The sequence below is a fragment of the Rosa rugosa genome, chromosome 4, assembly GCF_958449725.1.
Source record: "Rosa rugosa chromosome 4, drRosRugo1.1, whole genome shotgun sequence".
NCBI classification, from domain to species: Eukaryota; Viridiplantae; Streptophyta; class Magnoliopsida; order Rosales; family Rosaceae; genus Rosa; species Rosa rugosa.
Genome location: NC_084823.1, coordinates 2597676 through 2617033, shown reverse-complemented (window position 1 = coordinate 2617033; position 19358 = coordinate 2597676). Strand labels below are relative to the sequence as shown.

At 38.9% G+C, this 19358-nt stretch overlaps 2 protein-coding genes across 2 annotated transcripts; one reads left to right on the top strand and one right to left on the bottom strand.

Annotated features, from left to right (window-relative positions):
• Nucleotides 1-5634: 5634 nt before the first annotated feature.
• Nucleotides 5635-6369, top strand: LOC133742817 (ribonuclease 3-like protein 3). Its single transcript, XM_062170496.1, has one exon. The coding sequence runs from the start codon at nucleotides 5635-5637 to the stop codon at nucleotides 6367-6369; it is 735 nt and encodes a 244-aa protein (XP_062026480.1).
• An 8276-nt stretch (nucleotides 6370-14645) lies between these two features.
• Nucleotides 14646-18650, bottom strand: LOC133742816 (uncharacterized). Its single transcript, XM_062170495.1, has 6 exons — nucleotides 17933-18650; nucleotides 17571-17803; nucleotides 16656-16897; nucleotides 15788-16422; nucleotides 15597-15671; nucleotides 14646-14872 (listed from the first exon to the last, which is right to left on the bottom strand). Exons 1-4 carry the CDS (start codon nucleotides 18648-18650, stop codon nucleotides 15936-15938), a joined length of 1680 nt encoding a protein of 559 aa, XP_062026479.1. The 3' UTR covers nucleotides 14646-14872; nucleotides 15597-15671; nucleotides 15788-15935.
• Between the last annotated feature and the right edge of the window lie 708 nt (nucleotides 18651-19358).

The following is a 19358-nucleotide window of genomic DNA, read 5'->3' as shown; positions in this document are numbered from 1 at the left end:
GTCAGGGCTTGGGTCAACCATTTCTTGCTGGGCCTCGAGTTGGGCCTCTTCTCTTGGGTTGCCCTCTAGGCTTTCTAATTTGGGCTGGGGTGTTTTGCCCTAGGCCTATCCCTATGTTTTTAGTTTGTCTATTTACAATAATTTCCTTATATTAGGAAGTTATGCATTTTTATGCACTCTATGTACCTCTAGCGCCTCTAGAGTAGTACCAAAGGAGGATTCTCGTTATGTCTACGTATTTATTTGTCTAATGAGTGGGTCTATATGTATGTACCATTGTGGGTACTACCACTATCTTCTTGTCTACTGCGGAAGGGTATGTAACGGCCTATTCTAGCTTGTGATGAATATATATATTGGCACCCGATTTGGGCTTGATTCAAAAAATGTAATTATTATAATTATCTTTTTACAAAGAATAATTAGTGTTAGGATTAATTTCAGTTTACGCCCCTGATCGAGGTTTGGGGGTGTCATCATTTCACCCCCCCCCCCAACTCTCAATTTCACTTTTTTACCCCCTGAACTTTCCAATTTTTGTCTTCCGTGCCCAATGTCTCATTTTCCGTCCAAATTGGACGTTAAGTCCGATAATAGGACCCATTTTGAGGGCTAAAATGGTCAATTCAAAATTTAGAAAAAGGAAAAAAAACAAAACAAAATAGTTTCGACCTCTCTCTCCCCTCTCTATTATCTCTCTCTCTCCCTAAAACCATTTCTCCTCTCTCTCTCTCTCACTGCTTCACCACTGCCATGGCCCCCGACCAAGACGACGCCGAAGGCAACCTCTCCTCCTCCCCCCAAGACGACGTCATTGGCAAGGATGATGACGTCAACGTCGACGACTCCGCCTCTCCTCTCTCCACCTCCGATGGCTTCACCTCCCGACCCGAAGAAGCCATCGCTGCCGCCAATCCCTTATTCGAGGACGACGTCGCCACCAAGGACATCCACATCGATCTTTTTACTTATCTATCTATTCAAATCTTCCTCCCCGAGTTTGCTCTCAACCCGCCGGAGCCCTCCGATAAATCTAGGGTTTGACAGCCCGATCTGAATTCTCCAGCCGATTCCGATCTTGAGTCGCAGGGAAGCATCGCCGATCTTGAATAATGGGGGAGGAGAGAGACGACCCACAGAAGTTGAAGAAGATAGCGGCGGCGGCTTACGACTACGAGAACGACCCGAGATGGGCCGACTATTGGGCCAACATCCTCATCCCTCCTCACATGGCCTCTAGCCCTGACGTCATCAGCCATTTCAAGCAGAAGTTCTATAAGCGCTATATTGTGAGCAGCCCGCTCTCTCTCTGTTCTGTTCTGCTCTGTTCTTCAATTTCGAATCTTTACTAGGATTGATTGCTGATCAGTGTTTTTTGCTTCCCAATTTGGACTCTGGAGCCTGGAATCTCATCTGGGTTTTATCTGTTTTGGGTGATTTGGGATTGGGTGTCTGGGGTTTTGTTCTTTGGTGGGTTGTGAATTTGGTTTATTGGGTTTTGATATTGGTTATTTCTGCGCTGGGATTTTCTGTGGATTATAGAAAGGTTGGAACTGGGTTTCCTTGTTTTGTTCGTCAAGAAATTTGATTTTTTGCATTTGTTATCTTCTAATGATTATGATTTTGTTACTACTGCGTTTTCTGTTTTCTGTGAATCGAGTGATTGAGCCCTTAGGAAATTGTGTGCCTTTAGTTTCTGGGATTGTATGCCCTCTTCATAATTGTTCAGTTCTTTTAAGCGTTCACTTATTAGGATTCTGGTGAATGACGTACTGGGAATGTTGCAATTAGCAAATTTGTTGTTTCTGATTCCATTTCTTGAGTACGATGAAAATGACAATCCGTGAGTCTTTGTTTCTGATTCCATTTCTTTTCATTCGCAAATTTGCAATTGGAGATTATGATGGGAATGCTGCAAGTTCAGTCTCGGAGCAGTTTTCCCAACTAAAATGAATTTTGAGGCTGGTTCTGGTGGCAATGCCTTATCTTCTGAGCTCATGGATCATGGTCGTTGCCGGCATGGTGGTGGTAAGCGAAGCATGGAGCGCAACGGTGATGGTGGGAGGAGAAATGGTTTTAGGGAGAGAGAGGTCGAAACTGTTTTTTTTTTTTTTCTAAATTTTGAATTGACCATTTTAGCCCTCAAAGTGGGCCCCATTATCAGACTTAAAGTCCAATTTGGACGGAAAATGAGACATTGGGCACGGAAGACAAAAATTGGAAAGTTCAGGGGATAAAAAAGTGAAATTGAGAGTTGGGACAAAAATGAAATTATGACACCCCCAAACCTCAGGGGGGTCAACTGAAATTAATCCTTAGTGTTAAGACTGGAGCCATTATTGTTAATTTTAGTCTAAATAACTCTTGATTATGAAAAAAATACAAACCAACCAATAGAATAACAGTATTTTTAAAATCTTTTTTTTTTTTTTGGGCTAAATACTGTTTACCACCCTGTGGTATGGACCTCGCATCAATTCAGTCCCTCGACTTTCAATTTCATCAAAAACACCCCTGCGGTATTATTTTCTCGTCCAATAGGTCCTTCCGATTCAATTCCGTCAGTTTCTAACGTTAACTGCTGACGTGGCATTCCAACTTAGCAAAAGTGGGACCCACACGCATGTGAAATTCCCAAAATTCCCACACGCGTGTGAAATTCCCACACGCATTTCAATTTCATCAAAAACACCCCTGCGGTATAATTTTCTCGTCCAATAGGTCCTTCCGATTCAATTCCGTCAGTTTCTAACGTTAACTGTTGACGTGGCATTCCAACTTAGCAAAAGTGGGACCCACACGCATGTGAAATTCCCAAAATGACCCTGGGCAACAGAATATGGAAAAATCCAAAATTAATTCCAGTTTTGAGGTTGAGGAGATTCGAACCCCTCCCAAAGCATATGCAAATGAATGGCCCAACCACCAGACCACTTGCATAGTTTTGGTATATTGCAAACAAAAATAGTATATATCTACATAATAGTGTTTTTTTTTTTTTAAATATCCACCCACCTCTCTCCTCCTCTTCTTTCTCTTGGGGAAGTTGCAGTTGGCCACCATTGGGGAAGCTTCTCCCCGAAGCGAACCCAATTCTTAAACACTCTCTCCATCCCAACCACCATTGAGCTCTTCCTCACCGACGATAGGTGATTATCCAAAATCGCCAAACCCCTGTTCTTCTTGACTCTAACCTCCTCTGCTCTTGGCTTCTCTATCCTCACTACCACAACCTCTTTCCCTCCAAGACTCCTATCCCTCCTCGTCACCACCTTCTCCCTTCCGTAACGACGGCGCAGGTCAACACGACGAATCGTAGCGTGGAGGGGCGGCAGGAGACGACTATCCTGCGGTCAACGTCGACGGAGACGAGGGTCTGGAGGTCGTCCGCGGTTTCGGCGGCGGAGGCGAGGAAGTGGCAGAGGTAGGAGTGGGAGGAGTGGTAGAGGCTGTTGAGGTTGAAGGTGGCTTGGAAGTTTTCAGGGTCAGAAGAAGTGTAGAAGGCGGGCTTGGCGGTGGGGACGGTGGTGGTGGTGGTGCTGTTGGAGTTTCGTCTGCGGTTTCGGCGATTTCAATTTGGAGGGCGAGGCATGGAGCAGGAGAAGGAGGCTTTGGGAGCGCGGGTTGCGGAAGAAGAAGAGGAGAGGAGGAGAGAGGTGGGTGGATATTTAAAAAAAAAAAAAACACTATCATGTAGATATATACTATTTTTGTTTGCAATATACCAAAATTTTGCAAGTGGTCTGGTGGTTGGGCCATTCATTTGCATATGCTTTGGGAGGGGTTCGAATCTCCTCAACCTCAAAACTGGAATTAATTTTGGATTTTTCCATATTCTGTTGCCCAGGGTCATTTTGGGAATTTCACATGCGTGTGGGTCCCACTTTTGCTAAGTTGGAATGCCACGTCAGCAGTTAACGTTAGAAACTGACGGAATTGAATCGGAAGGACCTATTGGACGAGAAAATAATACCGCAGGGGTGTTTTTGATGAAATTGAAAGTCGAGGGACTGAATTGATGCGAGGTCCATACCACAGGGTGGTAAATAGTATTTAGCCCTTTTTTTTTTCTAGGAGAGGGGGGGGGGGGGATGGGGTACTTCAGCCCCCATGAAGTTCCGCCATTGATTTATATGCAAAAGCCATTACAACTTACCTTGCTTCAGCCCAATACCATTTGATCTAGTGGTATAGTCTCCCTTTCATAAATGGAAGGTTGTGAGTTCGATTCACGAAAGACTAATTGTAGCATTTGAGTTGTTTATCTGATAAAAAAAATAAAAAATAAAAAGCAAGCAGGTTTGCTTGATCAGGGCAATTAAGAAAGAGAGCTACACTTGTATGAGATGTTTTAATACTGATAAGATATCAAACCCCTCCTAATTAGTTGCAACACGTTCTCAAGTTGAAGAACAACATTGGTGAGTAGTGGCCTGTTGGTTATTTGAAATAACTGACAACTTGGATGTCACATGCATGTTTAAATTTCACAGACATCATGAAATGAGTGGGGTGAAGATAAAAATTGACGTCTATATTAAAAATAAAAAATAAATAAAAAGTTGAAGAACAATTAAAGAACAAAAGGAAACAACCACAGATGGCTGAGTTGGTAAGAGCCTCCAAGTTTGATATCCTGACACCCGGGTTTGAATCCCGTCGATGTTAATTGGAGTTAGATCTCAATTTATTATTGGTAGCCAGGGGGAATGAAACGTTCTAATATGACCCTCCGACATGGATAATCTCTGGTCTTAACACTGATCTCGATAAAAAAAAAAAAAAAAAAAAAAAGAAGTAGGAAAAAACTGATTAATTTAACAATAAAATAATTACCACAGCTCTGTTATGGAGAATAAATAGGCCAGTGACAATCGTGACCTAGTTATAAAAAATAGTTTATAGTCAACACATATCAGCTTCTAGGATGCATATATCAATAAACTTTGTACATTGGGTGCAGGGTTAGCTTAAACAGATATCATACAAGCAGTCCATCAACACCAACCAAGTTACTAATTACTTACGTACTATAATCAATCAACAAATAATCATGCCCAATCAAGATGAAACTCCTAATTACTAAAATCACGCTCAACCAAGTAACTGATTAATTAGTTGCTATATATAATAAACGAAGTGGAGGAAGTGGTGGCTCTGTGGAGTCCAAGGGTGCTGTGGAGCCTGACTTGACTAGGGAGCGCGATGCCATACCAATGACTAGACTAAAACTCCTAAACGCATCAAAGTTCAAATCAAATCCTTCAAGAAATAAGGAAATTTAATTTCTTTTGATAGCTTTTTAATTAAACTGGGGAAGTTGGAGTTAATTATTCCCTTAAGGAATAAAGAAATTGAGTTTCTTTCGGTAATTTTCTAAAACTGGAGCCCACTTGGATTATAGTCAAGAAAGGCAGAAAGAAATCTTGTATCAAAATTATTCCCTCAATACTTACTCAAAAAGGGAATAGGTTTAATTTTCTCGATCTTAGTCTAAGTAGGAATTTTACTTTCCAAATAATGTATTGGCTAAAGCCTATAAAAGGTACTCATCGGAGACAATCTCATCGCAACCAAGTTATTTAGCTTATAACAACTTGCGAAGAATTCTTCACAAATTCTCTTTTGCTCGCCATGGACGTAGGCCAAATAGCCCAGATCATAGATTATCAATTTACTGATCCATCTCTTTTGATCCGGGCGTGTACTCACTCCTCCTATGATCCAACTTTCAACAATGGAGCGCTAGAGACTCTTGGGGACCTAACACTAGGGTTGCATGTTGGATCACTCATTTATGACACTGACCCCGAAAATATTACCGAGTGTCATATACACACACTGAAATCAGTAAACGTCGACAATGAAAACCTTGCACGTGCGTGCGTGAGGAATGGGTTGGACCAACACTTGATGCATGGTGACGTGAATGAAGTTAATAGAGAAGTTTTAAAATTAAGGCAACAGATGCTCGACTACCCCATTCACTCGAATGGCCGAATCGATGAGCCAAAGTTTCTTGCTGACATGGTGGAGGCCATTATCGGAGCCGTGTGGGTCGACTCCCAGAAAAATTTGGCTACTACTGGACATGTAATTGGCAAGATATTGGGGAATTTGAATATTGAGTATGAAAACTATAGACAAAAGCCAACCGAACAACTGTGGTCTTCTTCTTCTGTGAAAGCGAGATTTAACCTACTTGAAAAGATGGATTGTCAGGATGGGAACCCTAGGTGTAGGATTATAATGAATAACAACCAGGTCATCGCAGATGTAAGATATAGTGGTTCACGTAAGGTGCTTCGGAATAGAGCCGCGTCTGATGCAATTCAATATCTTCGGGATCATCATGGACTGCAGATCTGAGAAGATTAGGAAAGTGTTGGGAACAAAGGTGTCCGGCCAAGTTTTTGAATTTATAATTCTAATACTATGGTCAGCTAGCTACTCCCAAATAGTTATTGTTATGTTTTATTTTACTTTGGTATTTTAAGGTTACGATTGTCTTTTGCACTAGAGATTTTTAAAATAATAATATTTTATCGAATTATGAAGGGCGTTTTAAATTTTATATTTATGTGTTAAATGTTGTCATTTACATATGGCAACGTTTTTTTTTTGAGAATCAATATCGCAACTTATCTTGGTTAATCATTATTCCTTAAAAATTTGTTAGCTGCTGACGTGTCAATACTGACGTACGTACGGTGGTTGCTGTTGATTGGCATTGCCACATAGATAAAAAAAATTAGAGGAAATAAAATTAATTCAGATCATAAAAAAGTAAAAAACTATAAGAAAGAAAAAGCTTCAATTAAAAAATGAAAAGAGCTTCAAACTCAAAGAAAAGAAAAATTAAAATGCTTTGGTTAAAATAAATTCCTAAATCTTTTGAAATAGAGGCGGCTAGTGTTTGCTTCTTCCACCTTTCACTCCTGCATCCCAATGTTTGATTTTCTGCGGCTGCCTCAACTCAGGCCAGCGACTCCCAAATTTATCACTGATCCTTGATTAAAAAAAAACAGCGATGGTTCTTCTAGGAATCCAAAGCGCGCGGGTTTCAGCGGAATTGTTCGTGCAGTGATCATGAGGTGGCAGGCACGGAGCCAGGAATTAAATTTGAGGTGGGCTAAATTTTTAGGGATCAATAGATTTAATTACTTACATCAAGAAATCGATAAATACTCAAATTCTAACATAAATTACATTCTAATTGAGTCAAAAATTTCATTATAGAAGAGAGTTAAAGTGTAATTCCTTCGCAAGGTTGAGAGAATGAGAATGAGTGCAGGAAAGAAGAGAGACTGACCCCTATAATAATGATGTGCAAAGAGAATTAGAGAGAGTTGAGTATGAGAAATGCAAAACCGGGTAGAGAGAGGAGGAGACATAACTGAAAAAGAGGAGAGAGAGGAAAAAAGTTTTATTTGTATAGTTGTCTACTTGTTATTTGCAGACTACACAACTTATCTTAATCATACATATATATAATAATATTTTCCCCCCAAAATGTTGGGGTGTGCTGCAGCACACCTCAGCCCACCCCTACATCCGTGCCTGTGAGGTGGTCTTTGTGTATGTCTTTGCATCGCGTGTTAAGGTCCCTAGCGCTCTTGATGCTTAGGTCCTTGCGTTTCTCAAGGTTAAGGGAGTGGCACTTTTATGGATTGAAACGGACTCCTCAATAGTGGTGCGCTACTTTGCTTCTCCAACGTTAATTCCCTGGAGGCTGGAGTCTTCGGACTAGGTGGTTGAATCCTTTGGTGATGGTACGCCACTACGCCATTGCAACTCCGAGTAACTAGGGGCGGCCCTGAGGGTGTGCAGGTAGTGCCGCCGCACAAGGCCTCCGAAAATTGGAGGCCTCCGACGTTGAGTTTCGAGTATATATAGGTGTAAATGAATATAATTAATTTTGTTCCCCATCCATGCACAGAATCTTGTGTAGTCCAGTTGGTAGGCTGGCCAAGGCGCGCGCGGGTTTCTATATCCTTGTCACGGGTTCGAATCCCAGACTTCCATTTTTAATCTTCTTTTCTCTTCCTTTTTGTTTTTTTTTTTAAAAACCTTCCGTGTCCTTGATTTTTTTTCTTTTCTCTTTTTCTTTTTTCTTCCTTTTTCTTTTACTCTCCGTGTCCCTGATTATCTTTTTCTTCTCACTTTTTCTTTGTCTTTTTTTACATCTCACATTCCTTTAGGGTTTAGGATTTTCTTTTTCCTTTTGTTAGTAGATTTTTTTTTTGGTAAGTCAGCAAATCAGATTTTTTTTTCCTTTTGTTACTAGGTTTTTATTAACCTTATAAAAGAGACATGTGCAAAGAAATAAAACTAAACCCAACACAAATTCGAAGATGTGCCTTACAAGTGCTTATTGGGTGGTGCAACAAACAAGTGCTTACAGAGGAGAGGGATACATATGAAGTTTGTTATCGTCATGAATATTGAATTAGGAGTTATAGTCTCGTTTAACATTATTTGAAACTTTCTTAGTTATTTTGATTAGTTGTTTGAGAATAATTATTATATTATTGAATGATCTTGTCATAACATTTTTTTTATTGTACCTATTTTTTTTTTAAATCATTATGCAATGAACATAAGGCCTCTGTCAAATTTTCGCACTAGGTCTCTGAATTCGATCTCAGGACCGGCCGGAGTAACTCATATCTACGTACCGGGAGGGAAATAGCCCGGGATACTTTGGCTAATTAATTATGGTGCATCAATTGATGGTAGTCAGGAGTGGACTTCGTATTGCCTCAGTTCTTAGTCCAGTCTTTTGGTCGGGATTTTGTGTCATGGCCTTCATACAAGTTTAATACATTTATGCCCTGTGTTTTGCTGGATTGTTGATGTTAGCTATTAGTTGTCATCTTGGAACTTTCCAGAAAGTTCCTTTTTAGTTACGTATTTCTGTTCTTTCGATCTCTGGGTCAGATTTTGGTTAGGTCCTCCTGCCCATATATACTCTTGCATTTTTCAATAAAACTTCGACAGAAGACGTAGAGCTTGTCATGCTCTCGCTTATCTTAAAAAAAAAAAAAAAAAAAAAAGGAGGTGCTAACTAATTTTATCTTGCACGGTGAAACTGATTCACCAAAACTTTTGAGATGTTGGAAGTGTTGTGCAAGTAAACCGCACCAAATTCCAACGACCAGAAGTATAGAGAATCATTGCGCCATTGCGGTGTAAATCCTACAATAACCACATATAAAAGCAAGAACAAATGAACAATAAACTAAAGAATACAAATGATGACGTCGGTAAAGTTCATGTCAACGGAGGAGTATGGAGAAAGAGTTCCACTATGAAATGAGGGTTTACAAAGGTTTATAGTAACCCTGTTTACATAGCAGCTCTTAAAGGGTTTGACGGCAGCTGCTCTTAAAGGGTTTGACGGCAGCTCTTAGACTCTCAACAGACAATAACTTTATTACAAGAGAAACCCTATTGCTATCATCTTATAGCCTTATAACGGCTTTTATAACAAGGCCCTGAACCAATACAAGAAAACAATATACGACATAAGACAAATTGAGTTATTGAGCCACAATGCAACATGAAGTTGTTCCCATAAACATATCTGGCATTATATTGCTTGTTGCCTTGTTGATGAATGTTTTGACAAGAGAAGGGGTGTTAGACATGAAGGTTTGATCTAATAGAATTTGGGAAAATCTCTGAATATAAAGATGGCTTTCCACTAATATGTTTCAATTGAGATTGTTGATCAATTATGATTGTCTTAAATCTCTGCGTTCGAACGATGGGTTCGCTTAGTGTAATTACTGAATTATAAACATGGACATGCAGGGGAGGGGCTGCAATGCTATGTTGGCCATCCGGGACCCTAGCAAATTAGTCTTTAGGCCTATGAAACCTTTAGAATACTACGATCAATACAAAATGAGGGTGTCAAAAAAAAAAAAATAAATTCGCATTTCTCTAATGTGTTCTCAGGGCATAAACATAATGGTCCAGATTCGTAGACCTTGGAGGGGTTTTTGTTCTCTGACTCTTAGCACGCAGATAGCCACATCTTCTCTTCGTTTCTTTGAATCTTTGATTCGATCGAGCAATCTGCAGGAAGTTTTTTTTTTTTTCCTTTCATGTTATGGACGAAATCAGCTGGCACATTGAGTTTTTGTGGGCTGCTAATCAGTTTAAAGGCAAAGGTCTTTTTTTTCTTTTCTATTTTTATATTTATAAGAATTAACTATTAATTACTCCATATATTTTACTCCTTAAAACAGTTCAGTCCTCAGCTACTAAATTAAACAACATACTCACCTCTTCTTTCTCTTCTTCCCTCCTCCACAATCCCTAGATCCTCCTTCCTCCCCTCACTGGAAATTCGACGCGCGTTTTCCTGAGTTTCAGAGGCGAGGGTAGTCATAAAAATTTCACAGAGAATTGTACAAAGCTCTCTGCCTGAAAGGAATCGTCACTTTCAGATTCGACAAAGAACTCAACAAAAACAAACCCATTTCACCAGCACTCTTAATTGAACGCAATTGAGAAATCAAAGATTTTTGTCGACATTCTTTTGTGCAACGACGCTTCTTCGACATGGTGCTTAGATGAGATCGCCAAGATCGTTGAGTACATGGACGAGTCGGGCTCGGTGGTTTTGCCTATCTTCTGTGGTGTGGACCCGTCGGAGGTTGGATACTAGCACACGCACCGGCAGATCCATGCACAGACTAGGACGGGCTTGAGCCCGTCCGAGATTTTGAAGCCCAAAAAAAAAATTAGATGTATGCATTTTTCTTTAATTGGGGTTTGTCTAGACAATAGAAGCCCGCAGTAGCCGACCCGAACTAACTCCCCACTCCACTCATCGACTACGGGTCATCTCCAGTGAATCGTCTATCGTCTCTCACTCTCTCACAGAGTCATAGTCTCACTCAGTCACTCTCTCCCTCTTCCTCCTCCTCTCGCCGCCTGCGGCTCAGCCGTCTCTCCCGACTCCACTAGTCCACTCATCGACTGCGGGTCTACGGCCTATTCGAAGTTTCGAACTGGTCAACTGGAGAATCGTCTCTCACAGTCTCACTCTCTCCCACTTCCTCCTCCTCTCGCTGCCTGTGGTTCAGCCGGTTCTCCCTTCTCCACTTCTCTCAGAGAGTCAGAGATCAACTGATGAACTGATCAAGTTCAATTTTGTTTAATTTTGTAAGTTCAATTTTGTTTAATTGAATCAATCCAATTTGGGGCAATTTATAGGGTTAAAGATTGATGTGAAATTCAATTTCGTAGGTTTTATTGGATATTTGGATTGAAGCTTTCGTGGATTGAGGAATGAAGGTTGCAGACTGGAAATCAGGTAGGCTGTGATTCGTCCCCCTTTCTTTTTCAACTTGTGATTCGTCTTCGGTTTCAATTTTTTGGAATTTGAGTTAGATTTGTGGGCTGATTCGGTGACTTGAAGATTTGCACATTTTCTACTTCAAGATTCGTTGCTTTCTTGGGGTTTCTTTGTTTTAATTTCTTGTTCATGTGTGCATCTATGTATGATCTTGTGCAGGATGGAAGTACTTTTAATTTGGACTCCATTATTAGAGTAGCTACAATCTAATGCTTTCCAAGGTACTTTTTTCTTTTCTTTTCATTGTGCATATAAAATTGTGGCTTTTGTTTTTGTTAAATTAGTTATTATGAAAAGTAGTTAATTCAAAGTTAATTTCTTAATTTATAGGTGTTAGAGACTTAGAGTAAAATGTCAAATCATGAGCCAAAATCGAAGCGATCAAAATTCATTGACACATGGTTTAAAAGAACAAATGTTGAGTCTTCAAGTTCAAATGTGGTTTCTGAACCTTCCATATCCTCTCCAAATATTGATGTTGAACCTCAACCTTCCATTCCTAAACCACAAAATAATATCAACGCTCTTGAACGTGATCCTGGATTACGTTGTGCCATATGGAAATATCCAGTGAATGAGCATGATTGTATTCGAAAAACCTATGTTTTGTTGGGTCCATTTCAACCCGAGTTAGAATTTCCATTTACCGAACAAGGGAGTCAACAACGTAGATTTCAGTTTTCTGTTTAAGAAATTCAAGCCCGTCCAAGACTTCAATCCTGGATCCGCCATTGAGCACACAGGAAATTCCAGAAGTACTTTGCTGAGCACGAACGAGTTTTCAAAGACAACAAAGAGAGGGTGGACAAGTGGAGGAAAGCTTTGACGAAAGTAGACAATCTCTCTGGATGGGATTTGAAAGCTAGGTAATGATGCTTTTCTTCGCAAACAATATATCTTCTATAACCATTTTATATATGAAATTAATATTCAAATTAGTTGGGTTATGGTTGACTAGTATTAGAAATGTTTGCATTAAGAGATATGATTGACTAGTATTAGGTATATTAAAATCTTTGGATTTAGGAGAGGTTGAGGTGCTTTAGATGTTTACTTTGAATTTCTCAGTATTCTGAGAGTGAAGAAGCTGTGAGGCGACTATCAGGCTTTAGGAATTTATTAAACCCTCTTTGTTTTTTGTTTTTGGAAATAAACCCTCTTTGTTAGTTAAGAGTGTATGCATTGAGGTTCTGGTTTGCCATTGGGAGGGGTTGAGTTTAGAGTTAAGCAAAATAAGGTAACTAGACATTACGAATGTATGCATTATTGACAACTAGATCATATATATGAAGAGTCGGTGCAAGCTCGCAACAAAAGACAACGATCTTTGATTAATTGATATTGGATGATTTGCTCGACTGCCTAGTAATTCATAGGTAAAGCTTCGGTGAGAGACTAGAGAAATTCGGACATTGAGCAAAAATGTAGGATGTCGTAGAATATGTCTAGGTTTTTTTTTTCAAAAATTTAGGACATTGTAGAGTATGTCTCATTAATCATTATCGACATTAACACTAAGAAACTTGTAAAACTCATGTTTGCTCCTCGTTCCACTGTTGTAAACGACCCACCCCACGTATAGCCGAATGACCAAATCACCAAAATTTTCCAAGGTGCCATCACTGACAGCTGAATCATATGAAGAGTACGTCGGTGGTTATTAGGTCCTAAGAAGAAGATTGCTTATTAGGTATGAAAGAATGAGAAACCAATGGGCTGAAGAGATGACACTACACCAATAACTTAAACACACAACACTTTTTGCACAACGAAAAAAAAAAAGTGTTGTGTGATGAAGAAAAGTGAATCACACAACACGTTTACAAAACTTGCGTTGTATAAGGTGGTTAAAATTCTAAACTTTTTACCTAGTAGATCATTGCACAACAGTTATAAGAATAGTTCGTTGTGTGAATGAAAAAAAAATTAGCGGCAGATTTCCCTCCTAGATCAACCCCAAATTTGGCTCCAAATTGGTACTTCATTGTACAACAGAATAGTTATATCTGTTGTATGAGTGAAGTTTGCAAATTGTCACACAACAGTTTTTGTTTTTGTGTTGTATGATCAAGGAAAATATATTAGAGGTTTCGATGCATCTCCATATGCCACTCATTCCTTCACTCCCAAACTGAACTTTACTTACAAGTAGTGGGAACTTTCCTTTCTTGCTGCCACAACTCAAATTTAATGTGTGCAAAATCAGACAACATGTATATGGAAAACGTGGTCTGATGCCTTATACATGCATATATGCATCAACTAATGGCTTGTCTAGCCTGACTCTCTCTTTTCACAACTCCACAGCTATCTGACCCCCGACTCTCTCCCCGACTCACTCCACAGCTACGCCCACTTTGAAGCCCTAAACTCTAAATCCACCACCTCCGAAGCCTTGGCTTTCTGGTACCAATCCCTGACTCCGAAGCCCTAAATCTGAGATATGTACGCAAGACAGAAACAAGTCCTTCCAGCCATTTCCCCCCCTCCCCAGCCATTTCCCCCCAACCAGTTTAAGAGGGGAGGCAAACTCAAAATTTAAAATTTGACATTCAGACAACAAAAATTAGAAAACCATTGTGTGAGGGCTTCTCCAAAGACTTAATATTGTCCAAGTGAGAGCCCCATAGCTTTAAACCACCGAAAAAAAAAATACACTTTGACAATTTCAGAGGCCGAAGAGCCTGCAGCCTGCACTACTAGAGAAAACCCATTCAGAGACAAATTTATTTTGTCTCTAATAGCTGAGAATTCGTCCCCCAAAAAAATTTGAGACGGAACCGTTTTGTGGCTAAAGTCGTCTCCTAAAGCTCGTCCCAAATTGTTTAAGGCAACTACCGATAAATTCCGTCTCCTAATGTATTTGGAGAAGAAATAAAAATTGTCCCCTATTCAATGAAATTTCATCCCCCATTCTCATTGAGCATTGAGAGAATGGAGGGAAAATAAAATAAATTGGCGCCAATTAGACAAATAGGGGACGAAACTCACTCCGTCTCTTTTTATTCAAATTAAAATATTTTTTTTTCAAATTTAATGGCGTCAATCGGACAAATAGGGGACGAAACACACTCCGTCTTCTTTTAATTTTTTTATTTTATATTTTAAATTTAATGGTGCCAATCAGACTAATAGGAGACGAAACTCACTTCGTCTCCTTTTATTCTCAAATTTTAAATTATTTTTAAATTAAATTTTTATTTTTATTTTTAATAAATTATTGAATTATATTAGACAACAAATCTAATGGTTGTCGCCAATTATATAAATAGAATTTGTTTTTACCAAAAATTTGAATTTATTAGTAATAAACAGAGCCTAACATCAACTCTTTTTTCAAATCCAACAAACATTAACAAATTGAACACTTTCATAATATGCTTCACAAGTCTTCAACTATAAATAATATCTGTAACAAATTAAGATCAATAATGCAGACGGCTTTTGATGGAGAACCAGAGGCATATGGACTATCCTTGAACATGTGTCTGATTAGTATACCTGCACCAAAAGCTTTAATCATAAAATACCGCTGACTCCAAGAAAATTCATGAAACTGAGGAAATGAAAATATATGTTGGACCTTGATAAAAGAATATTGAAAGGAGTAAACAGGATTTCATAAGGAAACATCAAAGAAAGCAATCATAATGTTGTATAGAAATGGATTCATGATGAGCATAAAACATTATTTAATAAGTGCAAAATATCAAATTAAACAAAAGTTAGTTTTTAGTACCAAAGGGTAAAGCTATGGTATGTTAACATTTCTCATACATCAACTATTTTTACCACTTTAAAGACTCATGTTACCACTTTGAGGACTAATATTACTATTTTGAGGACTCATATGGTAAACTAAGAAAATTTATCACTTTAAGGACTCATGTTACCACTTTGAGGACTAATATTACTATTTTGAGGACTCATGTAGTAACTAAGAAAATTTACCACTTTAAGGACTCATGTTACCACTTTGAGGACTAATATTACTATTTTGAGGACTCATTTTACAACTTTTAAGGCAATTGTATGCATGTCATACGTTAACATATTGTAGAATTTTCCAGTACCAAAACCGCACACTGAATGCTTACCAACTAATCAAAACAAAAATACACACAAGATATCAATGGTTTAACTTGAGTTTGACAATTAAAGACAAGCAAACAAACATGAGATAAAACATGTGATCAGACCAACAGACCCAAATAAGAAAGGGTACCTTAACTATAAGGGGATCAAGGTAGGAGCCTACCACATAATTAACCTTCATGCTCCTAGCCACATATCGATCCAACTGCATAATGTAACGAAAATCGAACAGCAAAAGTTAATATCAAGAATGAAAATCCATAAGTAAGCTAAATAAAATTATCTTTATAGCAAATATCAAGAGTGGAAATCAATACTAACTTGAAATTTAAACCATGTAAAAAAAAAAAAAGGAGAATTCCCAGAGCATCCGACATTGAATAATCCAGAGCATATCAAAAGACTTATTAGTCCAATGATTGAGGACTTTGCAATGCATCAGCTTTACCATAGCCGTTAAAACACTAAATTAGGAACCAGGGAAGAACTCTCTTTCAGCTTCAGCAAGCAATTTTTCATACTTATCAGCTTCTACCCTATGCATATTGGACCCATCGTCCACCTCAGCATGTTCTTGACTACTTCCCAATGAATCATCATCCCCCTCTAAATCTTGATCCATTCGATTTTCTTGTGGGAATACATCATTCAAAATATCAAACACATCATCATTTGGTCCACGCTCCTCTTGATCGACATCCATTTGCGGTACCTTTGTTTCTCCATGTTCAGTCCATGTCTCATAAGTCACTGCCATCCCATTCTTAGCTAAATGGTATCTTATAACTGAAAGAGAATGTGGTTCATAATTCTGACACTTAACACAAGGACATAATGTCTCATTATTTGCATCCAAATGATGTTTTGCAATATCAATGAAAGACTGAATACCATCCTTGTATTCTTGGCTGAGTTTGTTTTTAGAATGAATCCACTCTCTATTCATTTTGGATCCCCTGACATTTACAAACAAAGATTACCCTATAAATGGGCACTAAAAAATAACAATAACAAAGAAAAGTAAGACTTGGTCTGTTTTAGAGTTTTATTCATGTAATATTTGGTTAGATTTATAGTTTTATTAAGTAAAGCAAACACCTCAAGTATTAAAGCATACCATCAAGGGTATCAACAAAGTTCAATAATTATTTGCTATGAATTTTATATGTAATGAAAAAGATTCACATACCTCAACTCCCAATCTCTAGTCAAGCTCCAGTGAAATGAGTACAAAGAGTTCAAAATGCCTTGGATGTGCTCTGTTATCACGCTACTCCAGCAGATCTTGCATAAAGGGATAATAGAGTACCGCTTAGGTTCAGACCCAGGTCTACTTATCCTTAACTGAGTCTTTGACGCGGCTGGGAACTTCTGCTGCAAAGCTTGTAACACCTTATTGATACTTTGGGAGCAGGACTGAATGACAGACACCTGAAGATTGCAATATCACTTTCAGTAGCCAACTATGGAATGTCAAAACAAATTTAAGCGCAATTTAAGATTAAAATATCCCCAACTCGATTGGTAGAAAAAACCATCCACAACTCCTACTAGTTCATAATCAAGCCACTTATCTAATAGGCTAAAACTTCCGGAAGGGTTTCTGAATCCAAATGTAAAATGGCATGCACTACTTACTATTACAAAACAAACTTGGCACAGAACTTACTTCGGAAACAACACTACACCAAAATGGAAAAGGAAATGAACATGGATTGATCAGAAATTTCTCAAGCAGAATCCTTATTCTCTAGAACAGAAAGTGAATGATTATATAATCTAATGGTGTAAATGCATTTTATGGGTCTGGTCCTTCTGCCTCAGACTTGGTAGCATAATGTCTCATTGATTATATAATCTAATAATTAAATGAAACTATATATTGATCCTCTAGTGATTGGTTAACCTGGGAACTCACCGTCTAATTCAGAAAACCATAAACTTCTAGACATCGAAGAATCATAGGAAAACAAAACGGGGCCAGAAACATGAACAACAACAACCCAGAGGTTTAATCGAAAATAAATCAAAGCTTGAATGAAACAAAGCTTTAAATCAATGAAAAACTGAGAGAGAGAGAGAGAGAGAGAGAGAGAGAACGAACCTGAAGACGGAAACGGAAAACGAATCTGAGAATATTCGGGAAGAGAACAAACCTGAAGCAGAAAAGAAAAGCTTTAAAGTGAGAGGAAGAGAGATTGGTTTGCGAGGAATTATGGGTCTGCAACTTTGTGTTGGGAGTGGAGAAAACCCGAACAGAGATGAAGGCCAATCTGCTGCACCCTAAGAGTCGTGGAGAAGGAATTGGAGGCGCTGCACCTATACATAGGTAAAAGACTATAAAATCATTTTTTTTTTTTTTTGAAAAGAATTTTATTAAAGCAGATCAACGAGAACACTCGTTTAGAATGGCATCCCTTATAAATACGGGAGCAGTGCCAAACCAGTTTTGGCTATTACTATTACAAGCTTTACTAGCTAAGTTGTGGGCTATCTTGTTGGTCTCACGTGGAGCGTAGATGATTATATACTCCCCATGTTGGTGCATGAAATCTTTGACATCGTCTATCAGGAAACCATGCAAAGAGCAATCTCGTTCTTCTTGATTTAGTGCAGCTGCCAGCGTAGAACAGTCAGTCTCAAAAATGACTTTTTGGTAGTTCATTCCAGCTGCCATTTGAGCGGCTTCATGCATGGCCTGCAGTTCGGCATGGAAAGGTGTGGTAATTGCTGATAAAGGTCTCATAGCTGCTGCTCGAAACTGGCCTCTATCGTCTCTGAATACCATGCCAGCTCCACTTAGTCCCACCTGTGCTATAAAGGCACCATCTACATTGCATTTCAACCAGGTCTCAGGGGGCTTCTCCCAACGTTTGGTTCTGTCCCTATGAGGATGTTCATTGTTATTTGCTTTCAGGAAGTCCTCTAGCCAGCTCATAGTCATCAATACAACATCACGAGGATGTTGTTTTTTTCCTTCCCACACCTGGGTGTTTCGATTTTTCCAGATTCCCCATATCAGCATCATTATTTTTGCAAACCCTTCCTTGCTTGTCACGGATACCGAACGTAGGAGCCATTCTTTTATATCTGCGAAGTCACCCTGTGGCCGAGCTATTGTCGCTGCTGCCCAGATTTCTTTAGCATAATCGCAAGTTGTGAATACGTGGATGTTTTCTTCCATTCCATTTTCACACAATGGGCATGTTAATTCTCCTGTATATCCTTTTGTACTCAAGCAGCTTCTATTTGGTAGAATATTGACGCATGTCCTCCAGACCTGCAAAGCAACTTTGTTTGGGACCTTTGCAGTCCATATAGCTTGCCATAGCTTGTCATATGCATCCGGAATTCGTGGGGGAGCTAAAACCAGCCCCAACGCTTGGTCCCTTGCCACATAGTAAGCGCTTTTTGTAGTGAATAGGCCCTTGGTATTGAAATGCCAAACTAGCCTGTCTCGGGGAGCTCGTTTGCTTAGAGGTATTTTTAGGATCAGCTCTATATCCACTGGAGCAAACCACTGCTCTAGTTTCTGTATATTCCAATTCTTTGTATGTGGACAGATTAGTTCACATACCTTTTTCGGTGCGTCTCTGGGTTGCGGAGTAGTCGGACTGCGAGGGTAGGAGTCTGGTAGCCAAGAGTCCCGCCATATATACAACAAATCATGGGAAAAGGCAAAAAGGAAAAAAGGAAAAAAGATTCGTATAAAAAAAATCAACAAATTGGAGGCACTTAATTTACAACATATATAGTTATTTACTATTTATTTTTTAATTAAAAAAATATATAGAAATATTCCTTACCCCTCTTATAGTCGTATGGTTAAAAAGCATCATTATAAAATGAAATTATATTTAATATAAAATGTTTTCCGAATTGAAAAAATACA